The 26,270-nt window shown below is 39.0% G+C and overlaps 1 protein-coding gene across 3 annotated transcripts in view; it reads left to right on the plus strand.

Annotated features, from left to right (window-relative positions):
- The window catches only part of IDE (insulin degrading enzyme), an 89,148-nt gene that overhangs the window by 60,122 nt on the left and 2,756 nt on the right, over window positions 1-26,270 (plus strand). For 2 of the 3 annotated variants that reach the window (XM_074373952.1, XM_045507369.2), the window contains exons 12-24: window positions 1,454-1,556; window positions 2,571-2,693; window positions 4,712-4,794; window positions 7,887-8,031; window positions 10,534-10,644; window positions 11,641-11,761; window positions 14,517-14,608; window positions 15,522-15,633; window positions 18,319-18,486; window positions 19,850-20,122; window positions 21,125-21,186; window positions 25,244-25,316; window positions 26,047-26,114. In XM_074373952.1, the coding sequence (XP_074230053.1) occupies window positions 1,454-1,556; window positions 2,571-2,693; window positions 4,712-4,794; window positions 7,887-8,031; window positions 10,534-10,644; window positions 11,641-11,761; window positions 14,517-14,608; window positions 15,522-15,633; window positions 18,319-18,486; window positions 19,850-20,122; window positions 21,125-21,186; window positions 25,244-25,316; window positions 26,047-26,114 (1,534 nt within the window). Of the gene's footprint in view, window positions 1-1,453; window positions 1,557-2,570; window positions 2,694-4,711; window positions 4,795-7,886; window positions 8,032-8,521; window positions 8,667-10,533; window positions 10,645-11,640; window positions 11,762-14,516; window positions 14,609-15,521; window positions 15,634-18,318; window positions 18,487-19,849; window positions 20,123-21,124; window positions 21,187-25,243; window positions 25,317-26,046; window positions 26,115-26,270 lie in introns of all 3 variants that reach the window. The other variant, XM_074373953.1, reaches the window with a different exon arrangement.

Genomic DNA, 26,270 nt, shown 5'->3' on the forward strand with positions numbered 1-26,270 from the left:
CACATATCCCTCATAAGGGATTCTCCGACTGCCAACATGTATCACTTCTTCTAGACATGATAACAGAACTCTTCCATCTGTTAAACCCTGTGATTCCTCTGTATGTTTCTGTGGAACATATTCTTATATAGCATGTTTTCTTGAACTGGTAGTGGTCAGTAGCAGCTAGGCCAGATCAGGAACATTGTAAACTAGAAGAATAGTCAGTCATACAAACAGACAGGGGAATCAGATTGCTTATCATAATCTACCCTAAAGCAAGTGAGAAGGCCAAGTCCAGTTAGCCAGGTAGAGTATTTTGTCTAGAATAAATAAGAAATAGATGGCAGTTAAGATAGTCTGGCACTGAAATTGGGGGTTCCAATCATGGGCAGGTGTTTGGACACAGGGATTAGGATTCTGAAAATGAATCAGTGTTCAGTAGAGGGGGAGTTTTGATCATAAGTATTGAGCTTTCATCTGTGAGGACGATATTCAGAGGTTAGAACCTAACCTCTGGGAAGACAGGTGAGAAGAAGCAAGAATAGACATGAACCTAGTTATCTGAATTGGGACATGAGGAATAAGTGAAACCAGTGACTTTACATCCAGCCATCCAAACTATTGGCCTAGAACTCTATCCACAAGATTGAAAATAGGTTCAGTCCCAGCCTGGGGTTGAATTTGCTGGTCAGAGTGAAATGATTCCAACTTTGGTCATTAAAAGGTAACAGAGGCAGACTTGTCCCTGATGATCCGCCACAGGAGCGGGCGTTCCACTGGTGCAGAGCTTCTTTTACTCCTCTACTTGATCTTTGGACATTATTTTACCTCTGCCTTCCCTCCCTGAGCTTTTTTTCCCTTCTGATTTCTCCTCTGGGCTGTTTGTTACCCCATCAGAGAAAGTTAGAGATATTCTTCTTGGTCTTGTCTCCTTTCTCAGCAGCAGGAAGGCCACTGTACATGTGTACATACAGCTGATGGTTGTCTCAGGCAGGAAAAAAAAAGTACAGACTTAGCAAGTAATAATAAAAGTGTGTTTTGGATTTTTTTGATCTCTGAATGAGCCAACAAGTTGTCTTAGCCATTCTTGTAACTCTGAGCCTGAGCTGTTCCTGGAAAGGAGTACTTTGTTTTGCTTTTTTTTAAAGACTTTTTTTCAACTGACTTTGTTCCTTTTTTTTCCTAGCTACTCTTAACATTTTAGTCAATAGCATTCATATAAGAATCTTTCCTGCAAGGACTTTTTAACCCCAAAAATGTTGGGCTACCAAAGGACAACAGAGACCATGATCAGAGACTTCTATACTTACATTGCCGTTTCAGCCTAAGCCTCATAGGGCTTACTGGGTCTTAGAGACTCAGCTCATTCTTTAATATTCTTCACATTTTCATGAGTCAGGTTCTACAAATTTATGTATATAATATGAGTTTATAGGTTTTTTTCTGTTTGTTTTTTTCCTTCTATCTCTAGGGTTGCAATAGTTTCCAAATCTTTTGAAGGAAAAACTGATCGTACAGAAGAGTGGTATGGAACCCAGTACAAACAAGAGGCTATATCAGATGAAGTCATTAAGGTAAGGTTATCTTATCTCCAAGTAAGCCCGACGTATGAGGGGCACACAAGAACATGAGCTCCCTAGATCAGCCAACTCCCGCCCAGACTGTGGAGACTGATGGCTCAGCACTGTCTGTACCATCACATCCCGAGAGGGTGGACAGGGAGGTGGAGAGCTGGGGCTTAGGTTTTGCATGAAAAAATGGCATGGCAGCCAGCTTCTCATGTGTCTGTCAGCCCAGCAGGGCTATAGAGCAGACTCCCAGCCTGAAGTGGTCAAAAATCGTTGAAGTCCAAAGTACTCAGGGACACAAAGGCACTAAGGCTGGCAGGAGGAGGTGAAAGTGGAGAGCATGGAAGACAGATGCAAGGGCTTCTGTGAGCCCACAGGCAGGCTTTGAACACAGGCAGGGGGCAGTTTCTGGGATGGATACTGTCTCCACTTTAGGAGGGGCTATGTTTTATTCATTATTGTATCATTGCTCTTTTTGTCAACATAAGGCTTCGCTTGAAAGTTCACATGGTCATCTCGGAGAAGAGTGGGCCAGGCCTTTAGAAGTGCTGAAGTGAAAGAAGCGCCCTTTAACCTAGTTTTCAAGCCATACATGCAAGAAACTTAGTGCAACCGAAAGTTTAACCCTTGTATAAATGACCTCTTGTCTAGCTGTTGTGCGAGTATATCTCTGTGCAGATTACTCTGCATTTAAAGAGCTAGAGCAAACATGATCTTCACACGAACCACTTAGTGGTCCACAGTCTCAGATTGTTCCTTCACCTCAGCTGGTCATTTTAGAGACGAGTAAAGAGGAAAGATAGATAAGCAAAAAACCTTGATTCGTACCAGGGACTCCAACTCAAGTTTCTTGTAAAGTCATCAATACATCTTGGGAGTAGCCTCTTTATATATGATGGAAAAGAATGCTGTGTGACATTTATCCCTTTAATATTGGCCTGAATTATTAAGCAAAATGACCCTTTTAAATGCTTGAATCAGATTCTAACTGCTTTTGTGTGTGTTTTATTATTCATCCAGAAATGGCAAAATGCTGACCTGAATGGGAAATTTAAGCTTCCAACGAAGAATGAATTTATTCCTACAGACTTTGAGATTTTATCATTAGAAAAAGATGCGACACCATACCCTTCTCTCATTAAGGTAACATGTTAGAATCAGTGATACTGAATTTACAGGACAGACCTATTACATGGGAGGGACTAGAGAGATGGTCTCTCGCATTTGATACTATGTTGATTTGGGGGACTCACACCCTAGAGATAATAGAAAAGTTGTAGAGAGAATATAAGAAATATTTAAAAAGCTAAAGATGTTAAAGCAAACAAGTAAACAAAACTACTAAACAACATAAACTCTAGAGAATTGTTTTCTTTTCAAAGAAAAAGATAGCAAGTCTGGACTATAACCACAAAATTTGAAAGATAGTGGCCTATTTTCCAGTGCACTGAAGACCCAGTAAGGAAGTAGATTTATACTGCATCATGTAAGTAGAGATAAAAGAGAATCTCTAAAGCTTGGAAGAGAGCATATCCAAGGAAAACTGTTGGATTTCCTTCCCTTAAAAACAATTCCATTTTGACAGTGATTGTATAAAGTTAATAGAGTTATAAGCTAGTGGGAAGGATGATTGAGAGAGGAGTTACATTTTTCTTTTCCAGAATGCTCTTTTCATGTCATTATTTCACACCTTGGGTAAATTGTGTAGAAAAATGGATCAAATTAGTACAATACATCTTCTTTTCTAAACTTTAAAACCAGCTCTTTCTAAACTCACCACCATAGACAAACGTATTTCTTTCTCTTTTCTTCAGATGACGTAACATTCAGATTAACTCAGTGAGACAAGAATCAATGTTAGGAATATGAAATTTAGTTTATCTCAAGCAACTAGATTATTAATGAGACAACCATTTTTCTTTAAAAATGGCATTTTAAAGAGTTACAGTTTAGGTTATTCAAAGAGAAAGCTTTTTTACTTCTCTTTTTTTTTTGGTGGGGGTAGGTAATCAGGTTTGTTTGTTTATTTTTAATAGCAATACTGAGGATTGAACCCAGGACCTCGTGCATGCTAGGCACACACTCTACCACCGAGCTACACCCTCCCCACCAAGCTACACCCTCCCCACTTTGTTGTTTGTTTTAAATAGGCTGCCTCAGAGTAAACTAGGGAGAATGTTAAACCAGTTATACCTCTTGTCAGAGTTTCAAGGTAGTTTCAAGTGGACTTTTAAAAATGTAGTGTGAATGAGTGATGTGGAGATTCAAGGGAGTGGCTTATTTGTTCTTCCTTGGCTGTGTTAGTTATCCATTGCTGTATAACAAATTACTCTAAAAGTCAGCAGCTTAAAACCACAAACATTTATTTTATCTCATACAGTTTCCAAGGGTCAGGAATCTGGAAGTGGCTCACTTTGGGTAGTTCTGGCTCAGGGTTTCTCATGGTGTTATAGTCAAGCTGTTGGCTGGGGCTTTGGTCCTCTGAAGGCTCAACTAGGCCTGGAGGGTTCTCTTCCAAGTTTAATTGTGTGGTTTTGGGCAGACCTTAGTTCACTACATGGGCCTCTTCATAGATTTGTTTGACATGGAACTGCTTCCCCCAAAGTGCGTGATCCCAAGAGGGAAAGTGAGTGATCAAGATGGAAACCATGATTGTCTTTTGTAATCTAATCTCAGAAGTATTATGCCATCACTTCTGCCATGTTCTGTTGGTCAGACAGACCAACCTTGGCCCAGTGCAGGAAAGAGGACTACACAAGTGTGTGAATTCCAGCAGACAGGGATCCATGCGGCCCACCTTGGAGGCTGGCTGCCACTCACCCACCCATCAAGGACTCCTGCATCTGCCTCCCGGTGTCCAAAAAGAGAAGGATAGGACAGTTGGTATTAGCTTCTCCTGTCTCTTTCTCCACTGTGTCCTCATGTCTTTAACCCAGAGTGGGGATAAAAGGGTGATTTCTCTCTACTTCTGGAATCACCAGTCTTCTCTCTAGTTTCCCACCAGCTGACCCTCTGAGTATGCTTCAAGGCCATGAGACAGCCGCCTCTCAGAACAAAACTCAACTATTGCCTCTGTCCTCCTCCTCCTCTTTAAGATTTGATTGAACATTTTTGCCGAATGTGTCTGTATTTCCCTAACCAAATTGTTTTCTCCATTACAGGATACAGCTATGAGCAAACTCTGGTTCAAACAAGATGATAAGTTTTTCTTGCCCAAGGCCTGTCTCAACTTTGAATTTTTCAGGTATGTAAAATGGATCTAGCTACAAGACTTCCTATGAGAAGTAATAATTACATTTCTAAAAGTTTTCTTTGCCTCCTTAAGGATCTATGTCTGGAAATAAAAGGAATTATTTAGCCTAGACAAGGGAAGGCTGCTCCTGTTGTAAGAACCAAGGTTAATTTTCCCTTTCCATTGATACATACACCCTTTAACTGAAATAATTTATGTTAGCTATTAGGGGGACCTTTCTAAACTTCAGGCTTTTGGAATCTGGGGAGACTATAGACTCACCAGAATTTTCACTGAAGAAAGATTAAATAATTCGAGGTGTTTTTTTTTTGTTGTTACGATTTTCATTTTGTATTCCTGGAACTTGCCCAGAAGAAGAGGTAGTAGTTACTAAATGATCTTGAGTCCCTTCCAGCCATTTAATTGTCTGGGGCCTTTAGATACTGCTTTCCCTATTCCTGGCTTGGTTGCTTAAAGAGATTTAATAAAAAAGAAGAAGATGTTCAGTAAAATTTATGAATAATACTACTGTTGCAATGATTTCTCAATATAAATCTTCAGTTCATCTCTGTCTACTGTTATGTATTTGTGTGATAAAGCATGTCACCCAATTCAAATTTTAGTTTGAATTTGTGCTCTATAATTTTATGTTTCTAAAATTCACTAGAATGCTTATAAAATAAACCTATCATTTAATAATGTTCAGTATGATCAGCTTTTTCATTGATTTTTGTTTGATTTGCTTGACATGAAATTAAAGCTAGATGTGTTTTACATGTTTTGGAAAAGGGAAAAAGAACCTCTAAGTAGAAAGTATGTTGAGATTGTAGGGATGTAAACATTGTGTTTTATAGCATGAGATTCATAAATTATCTAGAACTATGCTGAGATTTCTTTTTTTCAAAAACACATCAAACATGAGCTTTCTGATTATGGCTTATTGTTGGTAGAGAGCATTACAAAGCTGGTTTTATTTTTTCATAGTTCAGAGTGATATTTTTAACACTCTAAGCAACTTATCACACTTTCCCTTTTGGGTCCTATGCTTGGCTTCAGAAGACCCTTTGAGAGACCATTTGACATTTTTGCATTCTCTAATCTGCCTAGCATAGTTCTTAGAATTAAAAATGTCTGCTTCCCACCAATCCCCCTATCTGTGTTCTGGTCTCCCTAGAGGTAAACACTGTTAGGTTTCTTGTACAGTCCTATAGAAATGTTCTGTTTGTATATATCCTTTTAATCTTTTTCAGAAATAGGATTATATTATGCATACTTAAAGTTTTAAAACTCTGTGATCCATATTAAGCATATAACATCTGATTACAAAATAATATGTTTTAAATGAACAAGTGAACCAAGCATTCCACGTGAATTGTTCTTTTAAGAGTTAGTTTAGGACCCTCGCCAACTCACCAGCACAGCTGCTATGGATGCAGCTTTTTAGGACACCTCTTGGGATTGCACTCTGAGCTTGAGCCTTGTGGCTTTGAGCTTCCTGATCTGGCTTTTCACTTCCACCTAAAGGTGCCTGTGGGTATGAACCCTTTCAAGGACTCTTTTGTTTTGATGATTTTGCTTTTGCAAGTTGTGCCAGTAAGTTTCTGAGCTATTTGCCTAAAGAAGGAAGTCTGTCATCATGTATAATACTTAAAAAATTAAATGACAGAGTATATTCATTTAGATTTTCTAGGTGGAGAATGTTTGTATAGCTGTAGAATTTTCTCTTTGATTTTAATTCTCTGGGGCTAAGCATTTTGCCCCTATTTTTACTTCACTATCAGTTTTTGATGGAATTGTTGGCTTTGCTCTGAGTACATTTACTATTTGCTCTGAGTCCTATTTACTATGCTTTAGATAGAATGAAACTTTGAATTTGCTGTCAGACAAACCAAGCCAGGCGCCTGCCTTAGGACCTTTGTGCTAGCTGTTTCCTTAGCCTGGAAATTTCTCCACCCAGATATCCCCAGCGCCTGCTCCTTGGCTTCCTTCAGGTCTGGGCCCAGATGTCACCTTATCAGAGGGGCCTTGAATAACAATTTTATAAATTAGAAATCTTCCTGTCTCACCACCACTACCCATCACTCCTATTCCTCTTACTCTGTTTTATTTTAGCCCATAACAGTATCACCCCCTGATGTATCATATTTAAATTTATTATTTGTCTTCTCCAACTAGACTGTAAACTCTGAAGTTAGGGACTCTGCCTGATTTGTTTCTTCTTTATTCCTGATACCTAGAGAATTGCCTAGCACTGTAGTAATGTATTTATTTGCTGAATGAATGAATCTTTTGCTTGCTTCTCATAAAGGTAAGCAGTGTCACATAGCCAAATCCATAGGTCATTTGACTTAAATTTGAATCCTAACTAAACTGCCACCACCCAGGTGACATGAGGAAAATGGTGTTTCTTATTTGGGAAATGAAGATTTAAGTTAGGTGATCTCTGCTGCCCTGTTTAGCTCTCTCAGTATAATTGTTTCCTCTCTTTTGTTCTTTTTCACTTAAACATTTTCCTATTTTTATATTTTTTCCTAGTTCTGGCTGCAGTTATATGGTAGAAATTATTAATTACTGACAGTGTTCTAGTCTGTTGGTTTGGTGGGGGACTCAGAGATAAGCTAACATTTTCATGGGTCTCAGTTTTTCTCTTTCAAATTCATACAATCCTAGCACACAAACTTCTCAAACTCATGCTCCTGTCCACCAAGAGTGTGGCTTGCTTAGAGGGAGAAAGAGGACATGCAGATGCTGTATTAGCTCTGTCAGCCATGCCTTCTCATATCAGCCTAAATGTAGGCATGCATTTTGTCCCATTCCCCCTCCATACCTCCTCCTGCGTTTCTGACTTGTCAGTTCTGCTACACCATCTGGGGTAAGCAATTCCTTCTTTCTCTTTACCAACACCAGCACACCACGTGGTATATTTCAGGCCTCTTCTTTAGATATCTTGTTTTTCCCTCATGAGAAGAGACAGATTCAAGAATTCAAAGAGTATCTTCAGGAAATTATATTAACTGGTGTTCAGTTCCTTGATTCATCTTGAAAGGCCACATCACATTGGGAAGTAATAAATCAGCTATTTTACTGTCAACATTTTCTTCCAGCCCATTTGCTTATGTGGACCCCTTGCACTGTAACATGGCCTATTTGTACCTTGAGCTCCTCAAAGACTCACTCAACGAGTATGCATATGCAGCAGAGCTAGCAGGCTTGAGCTATGACCTCCAAAATACCATCTATGGGATGTATGTAAGTACCCACGTCTTAGAGCCTTCCACTCATCAACATTTTTTATATTGATTTGATGGAAGCATTTTTGATTGAGGGTATGAGTTTAATTTCTTTTTTTTTAATCTTTGTAGCTAATCGTATTTTCTCATCATTTAATTTTTAACTTAGCTCTTACTATGAGTATTCAGCAATATCCATTCATATTATGCAAATTTTCCTTGATTTCTTTTTTTTTAAACATCTTTCATCAGATTGTCATATTTTTCTCCTCAAACAAAATTGGACCCTGATTTAGGTTTAGCTCTCACCCATTCTGTATCTGAAGTCTTGGTCTTTGACAACAGAGAATGAAGTCTTCCTGCCATTGTAAAACATTAGGCTGGCCTATATTGTTTCCCTAGAAATTCAGATCATGAGGCTGCATATCCATACTCTTCGGTCATGTTTCTTCATTACCATGCCACTGCTTGAGGTATCAAAGCATTTCTTTTGTTTTTCTTTTTGTTAGTCGCTACATTTATGCTGATCCTCTCCATTGCAACATGACATACCTGTTTATCAGGTTATTGAAGGATGATTTAAAAGAGTATACATATGCAGCACGCCTCTCAGGTTTGAGCTATGGCATTGCATCAGGAATGAATGCAATACTTGTAAGTAAAATGAAAACCAAAGAAAAGGCGTCACACCGTTTAAGCATTATGTTGAGCTTGGGAAAACTATTAACTTCTGCATTTTAAAACAAGAAGATTGATGGTTTTTTCCTTGCACCTTTTTAATGGTTGAAGAACTCAAGTTAGTATTAGTTCCACTAACATATGATTTAGTAGAGTTCAGTGCATCTTGTGAACATGTATGTGTGCTACATTTATTTGCATGTTCCTCTGCTTGAAATGTTTAACATATTAATCCTGAAAGCATGTTGTTCTTTCCATATATTTGATTATATTAATATCTGTAAATGAAAGATGCCCATAGTTACTATTGTGGTGCTGAATTTTACTTATAAGCTTTCTGTATTTCTGCTAACGGTAGTAGAAAGTTCCTGTGTTCAAACACACCTGACATTTTCATTCAATTTGTTTTGAAGCATGTGTCATTAACTTCTTTTAAGTATGTTTTAAGAAGCATTATTAATTACATTAAATACACTAAGAAATAACTAGATCCTTTGTCTTGAGACCATTTCTGCTACATATCCAAATTTATACCTCATTTCCAAATTAATACCCGTCTTCTGGCACACATTCATCTTCACTTTTCTTGAAAATGTATTGTATATTTTCGTAGCAGCTGAAATGAGAGCATGTGTTGTGTACTCCTCTTTCTAATTCTTATACAAACGGTTTTAGGGTTTTAAATTTTATTTATTTTGCAGTGACTTTTTTTCTTCACACAAGTGAATTTTCTAGTAGTTTTTGTTTTGTAATGTATTACAACGTGTATAACCTAATCATTTTCAGAGTCCAGGGAAATTTGAAGCTGAGAGATCAAAATAAAATCCAAATAGAAAAGTAATAATCTATGGTTTATATTTCGCTATTGAGTTTTAGTAGCATATTACCATTAAAATAAATAATTTGTTATATGTGACAAGATGGGTTTTCTGCTAGTTGTCAGTATAGTTCCCACAGTATGTGATGTGTTTTTCATGGCCAGTGACCTTCACTCCTTCTGAGATTCTTGCCTATCATTTTTCTTAAGGTAGAGGCTTCCATAGGTATTTTACTTGCAATGTATCCTCTACTGCTGTGGGTGCCACCATGTGACAATGTAATAGTAGGAAATATGATAATAGGCTTCCCCTGGTTCTCAAACTGTTATGCTTTCAGAAACTATTAAAGTAAATTATCCTAAGGCAAAATCCAGACAATGTTTCCTCACTTCACATCTGTTTTGCCATTGGCTTTTGGTACATTGGCAGAACTCATCAAACAAGCAAGTAGTGAGGCATATAGATCGTTATTGGGCAACATTGAATGAGAAAAGTGGCAAAATGCCACATAATACAAAACTGGGGCCACCTGATTTCTTGAAAGATGATTTTTTAAATATTTAAATATAGACAATTTGGGGACATAGCCAATAGTTTTCTAGATAACACTCCCCTATGATTTTTACCTTCTTAACATGCTTGTAAAAACCTTAAGCCTGCCATTCCTTAGTGATTCTTTTTGAAGATTAAACTTAAATCATATTTTGTAATTAATTTTGATTTAATAAGAACTTAAATTTTCATTGTGTAGAGTGTGCTGCCATAGTTTGCCATCAGGTGAGTTTTCCTGCTGTCAATTTTGCTTAAGAGAAGCAAAATTATGCTTTTGTGTATTAGTAAACAAAGATGATTACGTTATCTTACTAAGTATTAAACTATATTTAAAAGAAGTTAAATTAATTGAATTTCTTGTTTTATTTTTATTTTGATACACTTGGTTTGGGGATTTTCTAAATGTTTTAAAGTCAAGTTTAAGTTGTTTCATGATGTTTTTAGACTTTTAATACCCTGAACTCTTTCTGTAGCTCTCAGTGAAAGGTTACAATGACAAGCAGCCAATTTTGCTAAAGAAGATTATTGAGAAAATGGCTACCTTTGAGATTGATGAAAAAAGATTTGAAATCATCAAAGAGGCAGTAAGTTTTCTGAACTTATTTTTATAATGTGCTGTTTTTTTTATTTATAAGGTAATATTGCCATGTTATGAACATTTTTAGAGAAGTCACGAGGAAAGAAGTGTTACAACCCTGTGGCAGTCATCTCACCCTATCTTTGCTAAATCCTATACTCTACCCAGGAAGAAATCCCAGCAGACTCTGGTGAACATCTGGCCCCTTCTTTGTAGGCCCTCAGAGCTAGGACAGTTGCAGCACTTACTTACTTTTCAGAGCGAAGCCTGAGGTAAACCAGTGGCTTTCAGGGACTCATGGATAGTTTCATCCAACCTTCATTAAGAAGAATGCTCAATTCTGCGGTTGGGACCTCAGTCTATCATGACAGCCTTGTTACATTAAGGCAGACTATTTAGGCTTGATGTACCTTCCACTTAAATTGAACTCACTGTTGGTCCAGTAATGGAAATATGGGATGGATAGCTACTTCAAAAGCCAAACTATGACCTTCATTGTACACCAAAAGAAATGATCAATTTTCAGGTAAACATTCAGTATTTTACATACACATACACACACACATACATACACACACACACACATACATACATACACATACATATCCATGTTGCTTGTTTAGAGAGACTTTTGGGATGACTTTATGGTGAAGAATTAAAGAATGCCAAGAGATGGAGGTCCTGAAAACTCAGGATAACTTTCTGAGGAATAAAAGGGGTCCCATAGTGAAGATGCTTAGAGTACATGTCAGATGCTGGGGATAAAGCAACAGCCTGGACAAAGTAAAAGCAGACTCTTTAGTTTAAGGATCAGAGAGGGGACAAGAGTAAGTCCCATTCTAAATTACATAATACGAAAATTTACAAAGAGGAGCAAGAAGCAGATATCTCTGCATTCCAGCAACATAGGATTTATGCAAAATGAAGTTTGATTATAGCTGCTCTTTTGAAATGATTTGAAAAGGATTGATAACATTAATGAACCCATGTCTCCCTTCACTAGTATATGCGATCTCTTAACAATTTCCGAGCTGAACAGCCTCACCAGCACGCCATGTACTACCTCCGCTTGCTGATGACTGAAGTGGCCTGGACTAAAGATGAATTAAAGGAAGCCCTGGATGGTGAGATTCTACATAGAACCCGATGGTTTCTTCTTCTTCTTTTTTTTTTTTTTTTTTCCCAAAATCATTTTGGTTTATCCTGTTATCTAGGGTTTATGTTTTCTGATAACTTGTAATCTGTTAAAGCCAGCTGTGCATACTTTTTCTGACAAAAACAGTGTGGCCTTTGAAGTGACTTTTGTGTTCAGGCAGTTTTACCACATTTGCTATTTTCAACCTAGACCCATAACAATCAGTTACTACTATTCATAGTTCCTTGCAGATGACTGAATGTTTTGAACCAAGCACTTAACCTTGTTAATATTAAAGTTTTCAGAAAAGGAAAAAGGCTGAGCTGGAAAGTCACACAGGAAGAATGCTTAGGCATTTTTAGATCTGTTCAGTTTGGTTAAAAAATGGAAAATATGTAAAGCCTAAAGAGTCATCTTTTGTTGCTTTTTTCCTAAAATCCTTGATATAGTTTTCAGAGGTTTTGCTTGAAAGCCCTAAATTCTTTGAGGGCAGTGATTATACTTTCCTTTTATCTTCTTTATTTAGTATTTAGTATAGTGAATGCCTATTCAATGGAATGAAATTAAATTCAGGGTTGTTTTTGGGGAAAGAATGTAGACTGATATCACCCTTTATTAGTGTTTTATCTTTTCCATTTCTCAGCATTGCTTTACCAGTTAATCTTTCTTCCTACATGCTCAGCAATAAGAAAAAAGAATACTATTGAATTTTTGGTGATCTTTTATGACAAGTCCTTATTTATTATGTATCACTACACCTTTGATGTCTTCAGTAACAAATCAAGAACACAGTATTGAAAACTATTATTTTATTGGTTGCTTCAGGCATTGGGTAGGCACATATAATATAAAATTCATTAACTAGATCAAATGCATTTTTAATCTGGACAGTTAATATACCTTTCTTTGCAAAATGGTTATGAGTCAAATCTGGTTAATAGCAAAAATTTTACCTTTTTAAAAAATACCAAAGAATTGATCTAAAATATATTTTTGAGCAATTAAACCTGCATGCAGCATGATCAAAAATCAGAAGTTTGGGGGTTTCTCCCCCTTTTATTAGATTCTGGGTCAGGTGGTATATGAATTTTAAGCAGAAAAAGCTCTAAAGTATCTCATAGGTATGTGAAGCCTTCCTAAAATGTGTTTTATAAACAGAAAGTCAGCACTTTTTTGTTGACATTTTCTACTCTAATAAATGATCATTCTGTTTTGAGATACACATACACACACACAATAATCCAGTAGAGCCAACATGGCTTAATCTGGAGATAGCTCAGTGTGAGAGGCTGGCTTCCATGTGATTCTCAGTCAGTCAGCTATCCAAGTGCCAGCGTAGCAAGAACCTTGGAGTTCAGTGTGGTCTAACAGCATTTTCTGACTGCGTGCTATGCACCAGGCATTAGATTTCAGGTGCATAAGTGTAAACAGATTCTTTTTGTAGAGGCAGAGAGACTAGGTGTTGTGATAGAGGTCTGCAGATAGTACTGAGAGTCTCTAGTAAAGGGGGCTCCTTGCACAGTGCAGTGAGTGGAAACAGTGTGCACTTTCAAATTAGACTAAGGATCAGATGCAGCTCTGTGACTTACTGGCTTGCTGACTTTGGACAGGAAGCTTAAATTTTTTTAACTTTAGTTTTCTCATCTTTAAAACAGGTTTAATAGCACATACTTGATAGTTTATAACATTTATAAAATGCGTGATGCATAGTAAGCACTTGTTAATTTCCTTCCCATGCCTGTCTTTAAATTTCAGTTACTAATTTTAACATCCATTATAGCGTTTATTAGTATGGTGTTCTAGTAGAGAAGAGACAACTCTTCTTAACTGAAGAATTAGATCAATGCCTGTAAAAGTAACTAGGGGAATAGAAAACTCACTATTGGAATTCCATGATAATAATTGATACAGGCAATATCCACCACTGGATGCTAGAATTAGTGGGTAAAAGTTAAGAAGGGACAGGATATTTGTATGGACTCAAAGTATTTCCCCCAAAATAAATATTTAAAAATTACAGTGGGAAAAGTAGCCATTGAGGGGTAGGTGGCTTTTCCTAAGTGCTAGTAGAGTACGCATGAGTGACTTACTTATAACCAAAAGATGAAAACAGTACACTGTCATTTCAGTACAGACATCTGGCAGATAGCACCTTAGCCACGTGATCTGTATTAACATCACTAGTCCTACGTACGGCATGTCAGCATCGTGTGCCCCCAATGTGATACCCTGAGAAAGACACATTACCTCTGTGGTAGTCTTCCTAGGAATACATAAGCTCAGTTTAATCATGAGAAAACACTAGACTAACCCAAATAGAGGACATTCTGTAAAATAACTGAGAAGTACTGTTCAAAAATCGTAAGGTCATGAAAGATCAGGAAGGAACAAGAAACTGTTACAGATTGGAGGAAACTAAGGACACATGACCACTAAATGCAAGGCAGGTTCATGGATTAGATCTTGGAACAGTAAAGGGATATTAGTGGAAAAACTGAAATCCAAATAAAGTCTATATTTTAGTTAATAGTATTGTACCAGTGTTAATTTCTTAGTTTGGATCATTGTACTAGGCTGTGAAAGATGTTAACGTTAGAGAAATGTAAGTGAAAAGAATACAGGAACTCTGCACTATTTTTGCAACTCTTGTAAGTTTCAAATTATCTCAAAGTTTTTTTATTTTTTGTTTTTTAAAAAAAAAAACTTCATAGGTAGAGCTTACTATTTCTTACATCTGTTTACAGATGTCACCCTTCCTCGCCTTAAGGCCTTCATACCTCAGCTCCTGTCACGGCTGCACATTGAAGCCCTTCTCCATGGGAACATAACAAAGCAGGTAGGTGGCTGAGGTTTTAGCAATCTTTTATGGCTCAGTCCAAGAGAAAATTTTTACCCTAGTCGGTCTAAGACCACTAACCACCACTGTGTGGTTGTGTAAGCACATTAGCATTGACTCAGCCTTCTCTGCTCTATGGAGGAAGGTAGGAGAGGGCATGGGAAAGCAGAATGGTCATGGGTAACTATGGACCTACTTTTACGGCTATCTCCTGTGTTGTTGCCTGCCTTGTGCAATCACTGGAGGAAATGGGAATAAGCATCCCTACTCTGTAGGAAGCTGAACTGTGTAGTGGATAGGAGTACATGGTAAGGAATTAGATAGCCTAGATTCAGATCCTGACTCTGCCACCTACTAGTTATGTAATCCTCTGAATGTGTTCATCTCTCTTGCTTAGTTTCTTTATCTATAAAATTAGACCTATAAGGATTAAATTAAATAGTACATACCAGAAGTTTAGAACATGGAAAGATTCCAGAATTCCTGTTGTCATCTGTCTCAAGAGCCCACACTCTGTACCACTTTGCTGTATTGCCTCCAAAACAGTATGCAAGGTCAGGTGCTAATAAGTGGCCCAGACAAGGTTCTTACCAAGGTCCGTTTTATTAAAAATAAAGCTTTACACTGACCTCCTTTGCTTTGCTGTAACCCCAGCTGTCTGAGATGATGGTCAGTCACTTGGGACCAACTTCTTATCACCAGTACCGCTCCAGCATCAAGATCAGTGCTGATGACTGTCTGGGTCTCTGTTTCTCTTCACCCCTACCATACTGACTATATTGCAGATTGACAAGTTCAATTTTTATCCATTTGAATAGGATCAAATGTATTTAAAATTTAAAAATCCACTTTTATTTCACAAGCGTGTTGTTTTCATATTGCATGGGCTGCTGTGACCTCTTTCTTTCCACAGGCTGCATTAGGAATTATGCAGATGGTTGAAGACACCCTTATTGAGCATGCTCATACAAAACCTCTTCTTCCAAGTCAGCTGGTTCGGTACAGAGAAGTTCAGCTCCCTGACAGTAAGTGGAAATGTTATAACTCTGATAATGAACTACTTTGACATAATATTGTGTGATTACAGGTGGGTTGAATTCACTTGGATGATAATGTATAGTTTTGTGGTAAAGATCTACTGGGATCCTCTACTATTTTAAGAAGTATGTTGAAGGTAGAGAATTCCGTCAGAAAATTATTTATAGGAGGGCTAAAGAGGTGAAACTGGAAGTAGTTATTTTGAAGAGACTGGTACTAGAATTGGCTGGTAATTGAACGTAGAGGAGTTAGAAAGTAAAAAATCATAAAGCTAAAGAAATGTTGCTGTGGAGCTCGAAATAAAATTTGTTTATAAAAAATGGAAATGAGAATCATAATATTTAATTAGAAGCCCATAGGAATCTTTGGCAGAAGACTCACAGGTACAGATAGCAACATGTATTCATTATATCCATATTTGTAAAGAATTAACATAAAGAATTGTTAATAACAGAGAGGAGGGTATAGCTTAGTGGTAGTATGTGTGCCTAGCATGCATGAGGTCCTGGGTTCAATCCCCAGTGCCTCCACCAAAATAAGTAAGTAAGTAAATAAATAAACCTAATAACCTCCCCCCACCAAAAGTAAAAATAAAAAAGAATTGTCAGTAGCATACTAGAGTTTGCAATGCTGGATTACTTCTGCAGTAACAGTGATTTCTTTTAGTATAAAACTCATTAAGCATTTTCAGTATTGTTCAAAATTGTATAGTGGAAAGTACAGGAATGAGAAACATTGATTTTTTTTTTTTTCAAGCCACACTTGATTGTCAGCTGTTCCCCATGCATGCGTGTTCTGTGCTTTTTTCCCCAGCTGGTTTACCCAGCTGTTTTTTCCCCAGCTGTTTTACTGAAATAGTGCTCCCTCCATGCCACCCGCCCTTCCTCATGGACCCTGTTCATCCTACACCCTGTTCATCCTTCCAGGCCTGTTTTATAAGCTACCTACTCCACTGAACTTTTCCTAAAAGTAATCACTTCTTCTTCTGACCTCCCAGCATAGGTTTTCTGAACTTTTCCTTATTTAAGCTACGCAGCATTTCTTCTCTGCATTGGAACTGAAGTGCATATACATCTCTCTTGTTAGGCTATTCATTTCTTAAGGCAGGGATCTGTGTCTGGCTCCTTGGAGTAGCTACTAAAGCAGCTCGGACATAGCACTACCTCAGGATGTCCTTGTTGAATGCTCAAAGTCACCGTGAGCACAGCGTTGCTGTTCTGTGTGGCTACTCGTCACAGACCTGGTAATGGTTCATTTCAAACTTCTGTTTGTTCCCAGTCACTGCCACGTGGCAGAGAGGAAGAATCAGGAACTGCTGCCATTCAGAAACCATAGAATTTGATTATCAGGAAAAGTGGAGACAGTCTGGAAACAAAATTTCAAAGTGAGGTCTGTCTTTCACAGTGACTCTTTTTACTACACTTCCTGCTTTCTCTCTCTTCTATGGCTGTCTCTTTTTGTCCCCCAAGGGCCCTCACAAACTGCCCTATGCTCAAAAATGACTCAGTTTACTTCCAAATGCTAGGTTTTAGGAAATCATTCTAATTTAGCCAACTGATCAGATGTGAATGTCTTAAATAGTTCTTCGCTATTAGTTGTTCCTCTCCATGGGACAGTATTTACAGTTTAAAAAGGAAAACTTCAGGCATTGTGAAGAAGGAGACATTTTGGGATATGTATGAAAAGGCTGGAAGTGTGTGGGGGAGACAGACTGAGATCCTGTGTTCCCCATCCTGTTCTGATGAAGGAACTTAGTGCTGCCAGTATGCAATCAGGAAGCTCGACTATTGATCAGACTTGGACCTGGTCAGAAAAGTAAATAGACAAAATACAACTCCAGGCTTCTCTGCCTCCCTTTACTGTTGATGTCTGTCTAAATCATCATTCATGAAAGTGAGCAAGCGTAGCATTTACTGCTGGGTCTGAGAAGTCTTATTTGTGTGTCTTACATAATACTAAATACTAAGTAAGCACTGTGCGTTTGCTTAGGCACATTTACTGCTCATGAAATAGTTAACAGATTATAAAGCGTGGAATACTAAAACTCAGCATATCTGAGTTTTAGTCTTAGCTCGCTCTACCATCTGACTTTGTGTCCTTGGACAAGTCACCCCGCTTCTCAGGGTCTTAGTTTCCTCGTCTCTAAAGTGAGATGTTAGGCTAAGTCAGCTCTAAGCATTGTACACATTCATGTGAATTTGTGAAGTGACCTTTAGTGTGGGTGTTGGTAATCAATATGGGGAATAAAATGCTAAATAGGTAATAAAGGCACAACTACTAATCTAAAAAATTGTTTTGTATGGTTCTTAAAACATAGATGGTATTTCTGTTGAGATTCTTACACATATTAGCTAGTTCTAATCTAGTATGTAAACTATGTTGTACATTTCATTAACTATGGCTCTCATTTAGCATTCACACATAGTCATAAAATTTTTTTTGTAAGTTTTTTTGCCCTTTAAAGTCAGTGAGTGTTTATTGAGGGCCGCAAGTATAGATCAGTATGTTAGGATTCTCTTGGGTTAAGTTTCACATTCTTAATAGATTAATTGCTGTTTGGAACTGCCAAAAGACACCAACCAAATTGAACAAGTTCAAACAGCCAAACAAAGCATGAACTTTATTAAACTGTACGTTTTTGAACGTTTTCCTCTCTTCTTGAAATTTCCTAGGAGGATGGTTTGTTTATCAGCAGAGGAATGAAGTTCACAATAACTGTGGCATCGAGATATACTACCAGACAGACATGCAGAGCACCTCGGAGAATATGTTTCTGGAGCTCTTCTGTCAGATCATCTCTGAGCCCTGCTTCAACACCCTGCGCACCAAGGAGCAGCTGGGTGAGGGGGAAGCAGTGGGCAGCAAGATAGCACAGACCTTGTCCTCGAGAACATTCTCTGCATGTACCCTCCCCTAGCATGGTGGTTCAGGCATGCTCTGCTCAGAAAGACTTGTGAAAGCCTTGTTTGTGGGGAACCTCTAGAAGATAAGCAGTTAATATCTTATGGGCATTAGAGCAATTCTTAAGGAGCTGACAGTGTGTTCACATTACATACATGTCAATAAAGAGGTCATTTTGGGTGGGGGAGAGAGGATGTTAAGGGAAGACTGTTACGGGTGGCAAGGTGGGAGGCACGCCATCCAGAGAAGCTTAGATTTACTGAATTTTGGGTTCCCTGTAGGGGCAGGTATTTTCTTTTATTCATCTTTGTATCCCAAGCATGGGACACATAGAAGGTACTCAGTAAGTGCCTGTTGAGGAAATGTTTCAGGCAGAATTGTAGGCACTTTTAAAATCTGTGGAGATCCTGGCAGGTTTGATCAGTTAAGGAAAGAAAGAAGCCCCAGTAATATACTTTGAAGAGTCAGTGAAAAAGAATTTGGGTGAGTCTCCCCAAGTAACAATCTTCTTTTTAAACAATCACCATGCTCGATGCTGGACAGTGAAAATGAATAAATTGTGGATGGTCCTTCCCTTCAAGTTGCTCACAGTCTAATCAGGAAGGCAGACCTGTAAAGGAGTAATTATAGTATAGTGTGGTAAATGCTATACTAAGAGTGTTCCAACTCTGAAGGCTTTGCTGAATGTAGGGAGGAGTGGTTCTGGGCAGATTAGCTGGAGGAGGCAAGCCGCAAGCTCAGTTTAGGAAAGATGTTGATGGGAGGTAGTGTGTGAGGTCACAAGATGACAGTGGAAGTACAACCTTCAGTTACGTGGTCTCTAAAGATCTGCAGTCTGAATGGAGCTGGTCTGGGAGTGGGTTATCTAACAAGAAACGCAGCAGCAGAGGCGAGTTCACTTAAGGAACGTGGATGTGAAAGGAAACTGAGCTAGGACAATGGTTAGGGGATGAAAATGGGTCCAGCATTTCATAGGGATGAGAATAACTTTAACATGGATAGAAGGGGATTAACTCACAGACAGTGAGGAGCTTGGGGTTGTTGAGTTTGAATGAAGAATAGGGGTTTTGTTTTTTGTTTTTTTAAGAAGAAAGTGTTAGCTCCAACTTTCTAATTATTGAGAGAGCTCTTCTGCTCTATTCTTAGGAACTGAAGATATTTTTAATTGTTCATTTCTTCAGAGGTGAATAATATAAACCTCTAAAGTGGATTTTATTTGCTCTGACAGAATAATTTTTGAAAGATTATAAATGACCCATGTCTGAAATGCCCAAGTCCTGACTGTGGGTGTTTGTGTTTCAGGCTACATCGTCTTCAGTGGGCCACGCCGAGCCAATGGTATACAGGGCTTAAGATTCATCATCCAGTCAGAAAAGCCACCTCACTACCTAGAAAGCAGAGTGGAAGCTTTCTTAATTGCCATGGAAAAGTCCATAGAGGACATGACAGAAGAGGCCTTCCAAAAACACATTCAGGCATTGGCGATTCGTCGACTAGATAAACCAAAGAAACTGTCTGCAGAGTGTGCTAAATACTGGGGGGAAATCATCTCCCAGCAGTACAATTTTGACAGAGGTAAGGCAAAATTAAGGCCCCCAGCATTCATGGTGGGTAAGTGAAACATTTGAGGGCATTGATGCCATTCTACAAAATGGTATTCATTTTGTAGGTGATGTTCCGGTATGATTTGGGAGGGGGGGAAGGGGCATAGCACTTCTAAAACCGTTGTTTAACATAACAGCACTTTTCCATTAGAAACTTTATCTTTCTTTTTTCTCTAAAAATGGAGCTGGATCTATCTGTGCCTCATAATAATGCACTAATAATAAGTCCGATTTCACTTTTTGTGTTCAGTCAGTATGAAGGTTCTGAGCACAGATGTGTAGGTATCTATTTCTCATAACACTAAATGGAGAATGTGCAGACTGAACTGTCATGGGGCGAGTGCTGTCCTAGAGGCACAGGGTTCAAACATTTGCCTTCGGGATCTCCAAAAATCTGTCAGTGCTTATAGATTTGGGAGAGCTGTGCTCCCCAAAGTCTCCTGCTTGTCAGCTTCCTTTCGCCTTTCTTAGAGCCGAGATTAATGATGGAGTATGTTCGGCTACCCTAGAAGTCAGGAGAGTTGGGTCGTGTTCTCATTCTGACACCAACGAGACAGAGATCTCAGCCAAGTCACCTTTTTTGGGCCTCCATTTTCTTACCTGTAATTTTCTGCAGTTGGGCCCACTCACTATTAATAATAGTACCTGCCACTTATTGAGCACTTCCCATCTGCCCTAGCATCATGGTACTATCAGTTAAGTAGTTGTTACCTCCAATTTCCCGATGAGGAAACTGAAGTTCAGAAAAGTTGAAGTGACTATCCCCAAATCCAGCAGCTTGTTAGGTAGAGAGCCAGGATAACCTCTTGCTTTTTACTTGAAATTTATTCCCTTACTACTTGCAGAAGCATATGATCACTTAAAAAGATGGATACTTAAGAGTGTTGGAGTAAAGTATATTGTCATTTAGTGTGGTATTCTGAGCTACTTAAAATGGAAATATTGGTAAATTCCTGTTCAATTACTTTTTCAGATAATACAGAAGTTGCATATTTAAAGACACTTACCAAGGAAGATATTATCAAATTCTATAAGGTAAGTTCAATTTGCATATTTAGATTTTAATTGGTAAGAAACTCCTGTATGCACTGTGCTGTGTGTTCCTGGTTTGAACCTATTCAGGCAGGATTTGTGAAGGCACTTTTATGGATGTAAGGATTGTTGACACATATTAGTGTTAGAAAAAAATAGACAGTTTCTATTGAACCCAGTACTGTTTTCCTCTCTCACTGGACTGAGGACTGTAACAGTCCTTCCTGGCTTCCCAGATCTCACCTAGGTTACCCTTTTGTTTCTTCTCTCTGTTACCCACCCCAGCCCACAAAGAACACTGCTGAGCTTCTGGGGGGAAGAAAGAGCATAGAAAACAAATAAAACTTGAGAATCAGATTATTTTCCAGTCTCTGACAACTGTTAATCATCTTCACCCATTTAGGTGCCACTGTGGCTCTTTTTTTAAATAAGTGATTACTCACCTTTGAACTGTGTTCCAAGATCTTGTGAATTTTAAATGCCTATGCTCACTGAGAACATTTATCAAGAAAAAAGAGAGACACCACCATTAAAGTTTTCCCAGTACAGCTTTAAGTGGTTTACACCGTCTAAAATTTCCCCACCTATAACAAAATTCTAAGAGTAGCAAAAATTTTAAGTGGGCATATAATATGTAATAAGCATGCTAAGTGCAGAAATTAAAAACTTACACTGCAGTAGAGTTGTACCTAAAGTATTAACATGTATTCTTTGTAATGTATTAGGGCCTCTAACTTGTGTAAAATACTTCTATGTCTATTATTTTGTAGGACAAGGAGCATAATTATAGTCTGTAATTACCACTGTGCCTTAGAATTATACCCTATCTAGCATCCTTAGCCACTTCTCCTGGTTCATACCTGATTTATTAGGCACCAGTTGTTTGGTCAGGAACTCAGCCCTGCCTTGTGCTAACATCACTTTGGAGGGATATCATCTGCCTTACGTTGTCATTTTTCAGGAATGTAAGTGCTCATATGAGGGTCAATACTTGCAGTTCTCATTAGGATGATTTTGTCAAGTTAGTTGTACAGTAAAGGCTAATCACATCTAATCCACCGCTGTTGCCGCTATGTGGGAGAGTGAGGGAAAGGAAATAGTCCCTGACCTGCGGGTGCTGATAGTTTCCTAGAGGAAAAGGATACCTTGCACCGTCTACCAGTTACTTAGACTTCTTCCCCCAGATCCTCTGCAGAACAAGGCTGCTGGATTCCTGCATGTGGAAACAAATATTAATATAGCCAGTAATGCCTTAGCAATAAGAAAAGAGAGACAACAGCAATTTTAGGCTTAAAATCTGACAGTAAAATGCAGCATTTTGAATGTACCTTTCTCAGCAATGGGATGTGAGTCATGTTGGCTATGGAAGTGGTTGGCTGGGCACGTTACCATTTTCTTTACCTCATGGCTCCCTTGCATTGTGTAGGGGAAGACAGTCTCATCTAAACTAGTCTTGCTCTGGCAGTGATAGTCTTTTAAAAATACATATATTTTGATAAGGGGGAGGCTAGACCTGTAAAGGGGCAGTGGGTATGTGGGAAATCTGTGAGCCTTCCACTCAGTTTTGCTGTGAACCCAAACTGCTTTAAAAAATAATCTATTTTAAAATATCTATGTATGTAATAAACACACATTTTTTAATAAAAAAATATACGAGACAAGATTCTGATATGAAGTATAAGGCCAGATACTCTGTGTGTCTATGAAGAGAGCTCTGCGGTAGGTCTGTGAGGGGCAGAGAGGTGCAGGAGCTGTGCTCCAGGACGCACGCCCGCCACCCGGCTCTCCGCCAGCCAGCCTCACTCAGTGACCTCAGCTTCTTCCAAGGTTCTCTTACCTGTGGGGCAGCAGCCGGAGCATATATGGTTTCTGAACACAGACTTAGGGCTCAGCCCCATCACCAACTAGCTAGCTCTGTGACCCTGGCCAAGTTACTTAAGCTTCCTTATTTACAAAATAGAGATTAATTGGAGAATTCGTTGACATGAAGTATGTAAAGTGGTTGGCACTTAGTAGCATTTAATAAATAGTCTTTATTGTTGTTATCTCTTTATTAGTAATACTCAATCCCAGTGATTTTAAATGTTTTAATCAGCATGCTTTAAATCAGAGTATATTTTCCTCCTTGATGTTATAAAGTAAGTTTTAGTTGTGTTGATTTACTACTTAAGACTGTTAAACTTTGTGAGGTTAGTTATCTGTTCTCAGTTGCCTACAAAAGAGGGTATTCATGTTCAGCTCTTTTGGGTTCTTAAGACATCCATTTTAAAGCATTATTAGTTATATATGTTCGAAAAGAATGATGTTTTAACATAACTTACTGTAATGTTTCCAGAAGAAATGAAGATTTGTCTTTCCTTCCACAAATTCTAACATTTATTTGAAGTTACAAGTGGTACCAGATTACTAAATTTGTGAAAATAGTAGTTATAAGACTGACTCTTTCTTGTCATAAAAAATAAGAGTATTTATTACCAAGCTTAAGCTAAATCTAGGACAGCATTTCCGTAGCTATGTTCTGTGGTACACTTGTGTTCTACAAGATAAGGGGTACCTAGGAAAAAGGGTTTCGTGACCATGTAGTTTGGGAATGACCTCACTCTTTATTCCCAAGCTTGGAGAATCACAGAGCTTGTTAGCCTTTTAAAAGTTCTAAGAAGCTGCATAGTCAAGATTTCTTTAGCCCAGCATTTGTATAGTTTCGATTAACAAAATATTTCATAAGATGATTTCACTATGGGTCCTCTTTTTTGCACAGAATATCTGTAAATATCTCCTAAGACTCTAGTGTTCCTTAGAATACAGTTTGGAAGAAAAAGCAGTGAGTCTGTTGGTTGGTTCATTGGTTTTTAGAAAAATGGGGATTGTCCTAAGATGGTCAGGAAATTGAACAGTCTCAAACTGAAGAGGGTGTTCGACTGTTACCAATACAGCTTAAGAGAGCAGTGAAAGTTTGGGTGAAAAGGGATCTAGAACGGATCTTTGGAAGCCAACCTTTACTTTTTTACTCCAGTAAGTACAATGCTCTCAGATGAGGCACTGCACGTTACTGGAGGCAAACCTGGACTAAGCTGCTGAAAGAGGCTGCTCCGCCAGCTGGCGGGAGCTGTGGTCAGGTTTGTTCTGCAAGCAGGGCTTCCACTGTAGCTGCACAGGGCCAGACTTATATGATAACTGCTCTGTAAATAACCGGGAGTCAGCTTAGCTTTGCTGACAATGTCTTCCTCTGAGGATACAAAACAATACTTCTGGCTGAGGCATCAGGGGAAGCTTCATTACAAGGTGTGTTTTCCCTTTGGAAAAGGCAGATACAGGTCCAGCACTAAGGAGAAGGAAAAGGAGGAGACACTTCCCCACGGGATCCTTCTGCCAGCCTGCCACGCCGGGCATTCTTGGCAGTAACTAAGGGGAGTCCCTGCAAGCATCGTGGTGGGATGGAGAGGACAAGCAGACCTCATGTCTGAGACCATCCTTACAGTCTGTCATATCCTCTGTGTTTTAGCATCCAAGTCTCTAAAATAGGAACCATCGTAACACTTAGCTTAAAAAGAATCAAGTGAGCTAACATAAGAGAGAGGCTGATACAAGGCAAGACTTGAGGAATGTTAGTTTTCTTCTCTTTTGGTAGGTGAAGAACCACAGCAGTGCCCTGGTGCAGAAGCTGAGAAGGTTCTTAGGGGAACAGGCGTTATGGTTGTCCCTTGACTAAGCTCAGGCCACTGTCTCTGCAGACGCTGACAGTCACTAGGTGCAGCCCTGTGTCACACCCCCATAAGTCCTAGGCTAGGTTTTTAACCCCAGCCCAGGTACTTACTAGCCTGGGAGTTTGAGCACTTCATCTTCTTGGGCTCACTGTTTTCATCTGTAAGTTGGGGTTAAGAATAATTCTTGCCTACCCTCCTAATCTTTGTTTAAATGAAATACTGTGAGGGCAAAGAAAGGGAGGCCTCTTTTCTGTTTCTGACTTTGTGAGAGGTGATACTTTATGGGTGTAAGAGAGCACCTCATTTTAGGTTCCTTAGTGAGGCAAAAGGGTGACCTTGCTATTCTTCCCGCCTAGGAAATGTTGGCGGTAGATGCCCCGAGGAGACATAAGGTGTCCGTCCATGTTCTTGCCAGAGAAATGGATTCTTGTAAGTATTGAGTATTGACTTCTTTTTTTTTTTAAGTATATTTTTAAGTACGTGATAGCTGTCCCATGCCATAGCCACATCCCTTACAGAGCACCAGGAGGTAAAGGGGCACAGAAGGTGAACTCATTGGAAACAGGGTCTAATCTATCAAAGCAAAAATAAGAGGAAAAGGGAAATGAGGCAGTGAGGGAGAGTACCAGCACCCGATGGCACAGTGCTGAGCTGGCTGACAGCTCTATAAGAAGACATGGCCAGTTGCTGGTAGGACATCTCCAGAGAAGCTGTGTGGAACCACTGCACGTGGGGAGGATGGGTGAGCAATTTGTCCGTTCAGCCCTTCCCATCTTCTGTCTCTGACTAGCCAGGGTTTGCCCCATGACCGTGAACTCCGCTGGCGTTCTCAGTTGTTTTACTGGGCCCTTCCATGTGACCAGAGGCTCAGGGTCCAGTGAGCTCAGACTTGGGCATTAAAGCAGCTGCTGCTGAGGCTGCATAAGCACAGTAACACCATCAGCCATCGCTGGGGACTCTGGATAGGAGGCAGGACGAGCAGTCAAAGCCTTGGGAGCATGCAGCCTGAGAGGCTTTAAGAAGTACATGGAGTGGGCCTGGTGCAGTTTTTTAGTGAGCTGAGTCTGGTTTGTTTTTGTTTGTTTGTTCTTGGTGAAAGTTGCTTTTGTATGCTAGTATCAGTAAGTGCAAAACATTAAACCCTTTCGTTTTTTTGTAGGTCCTGTGGTTGGAGAATTCCCATGTCAAAATGATATAAATTTGTCAGAAGCACCAGCCTTGCCACAAGTAAGAAATGTACATGTCATGTTAGGTTGCACTGTTAGAGGTTAGAGGACTCCCTACTTAGAAGGAGCTTGTTCACCAGGGCACGTAAGACCTAGAGGTTTCAGGTCACCAAATGTTCGGGCCTCTACTTTAGGGCTTCCTTAAAGACCAGACCAC

This window comes from Camelus bactrianus, chromosome 11 (assembly GCF_048773025.1).
Source record: "Camelus bactrianus isolate YW-2024 breed Bactrian camel chromosome 11, ASM4877302v1, whole genome shotgun sequence".
In the NCBI taxonomy this organism is placed as follows: domain Eukaryota; kingdom Metazoa; phylum Chordata; class Mammalia; order Artiodactyla; family Camelidae; genus Camelus; species Camelus bactrianus.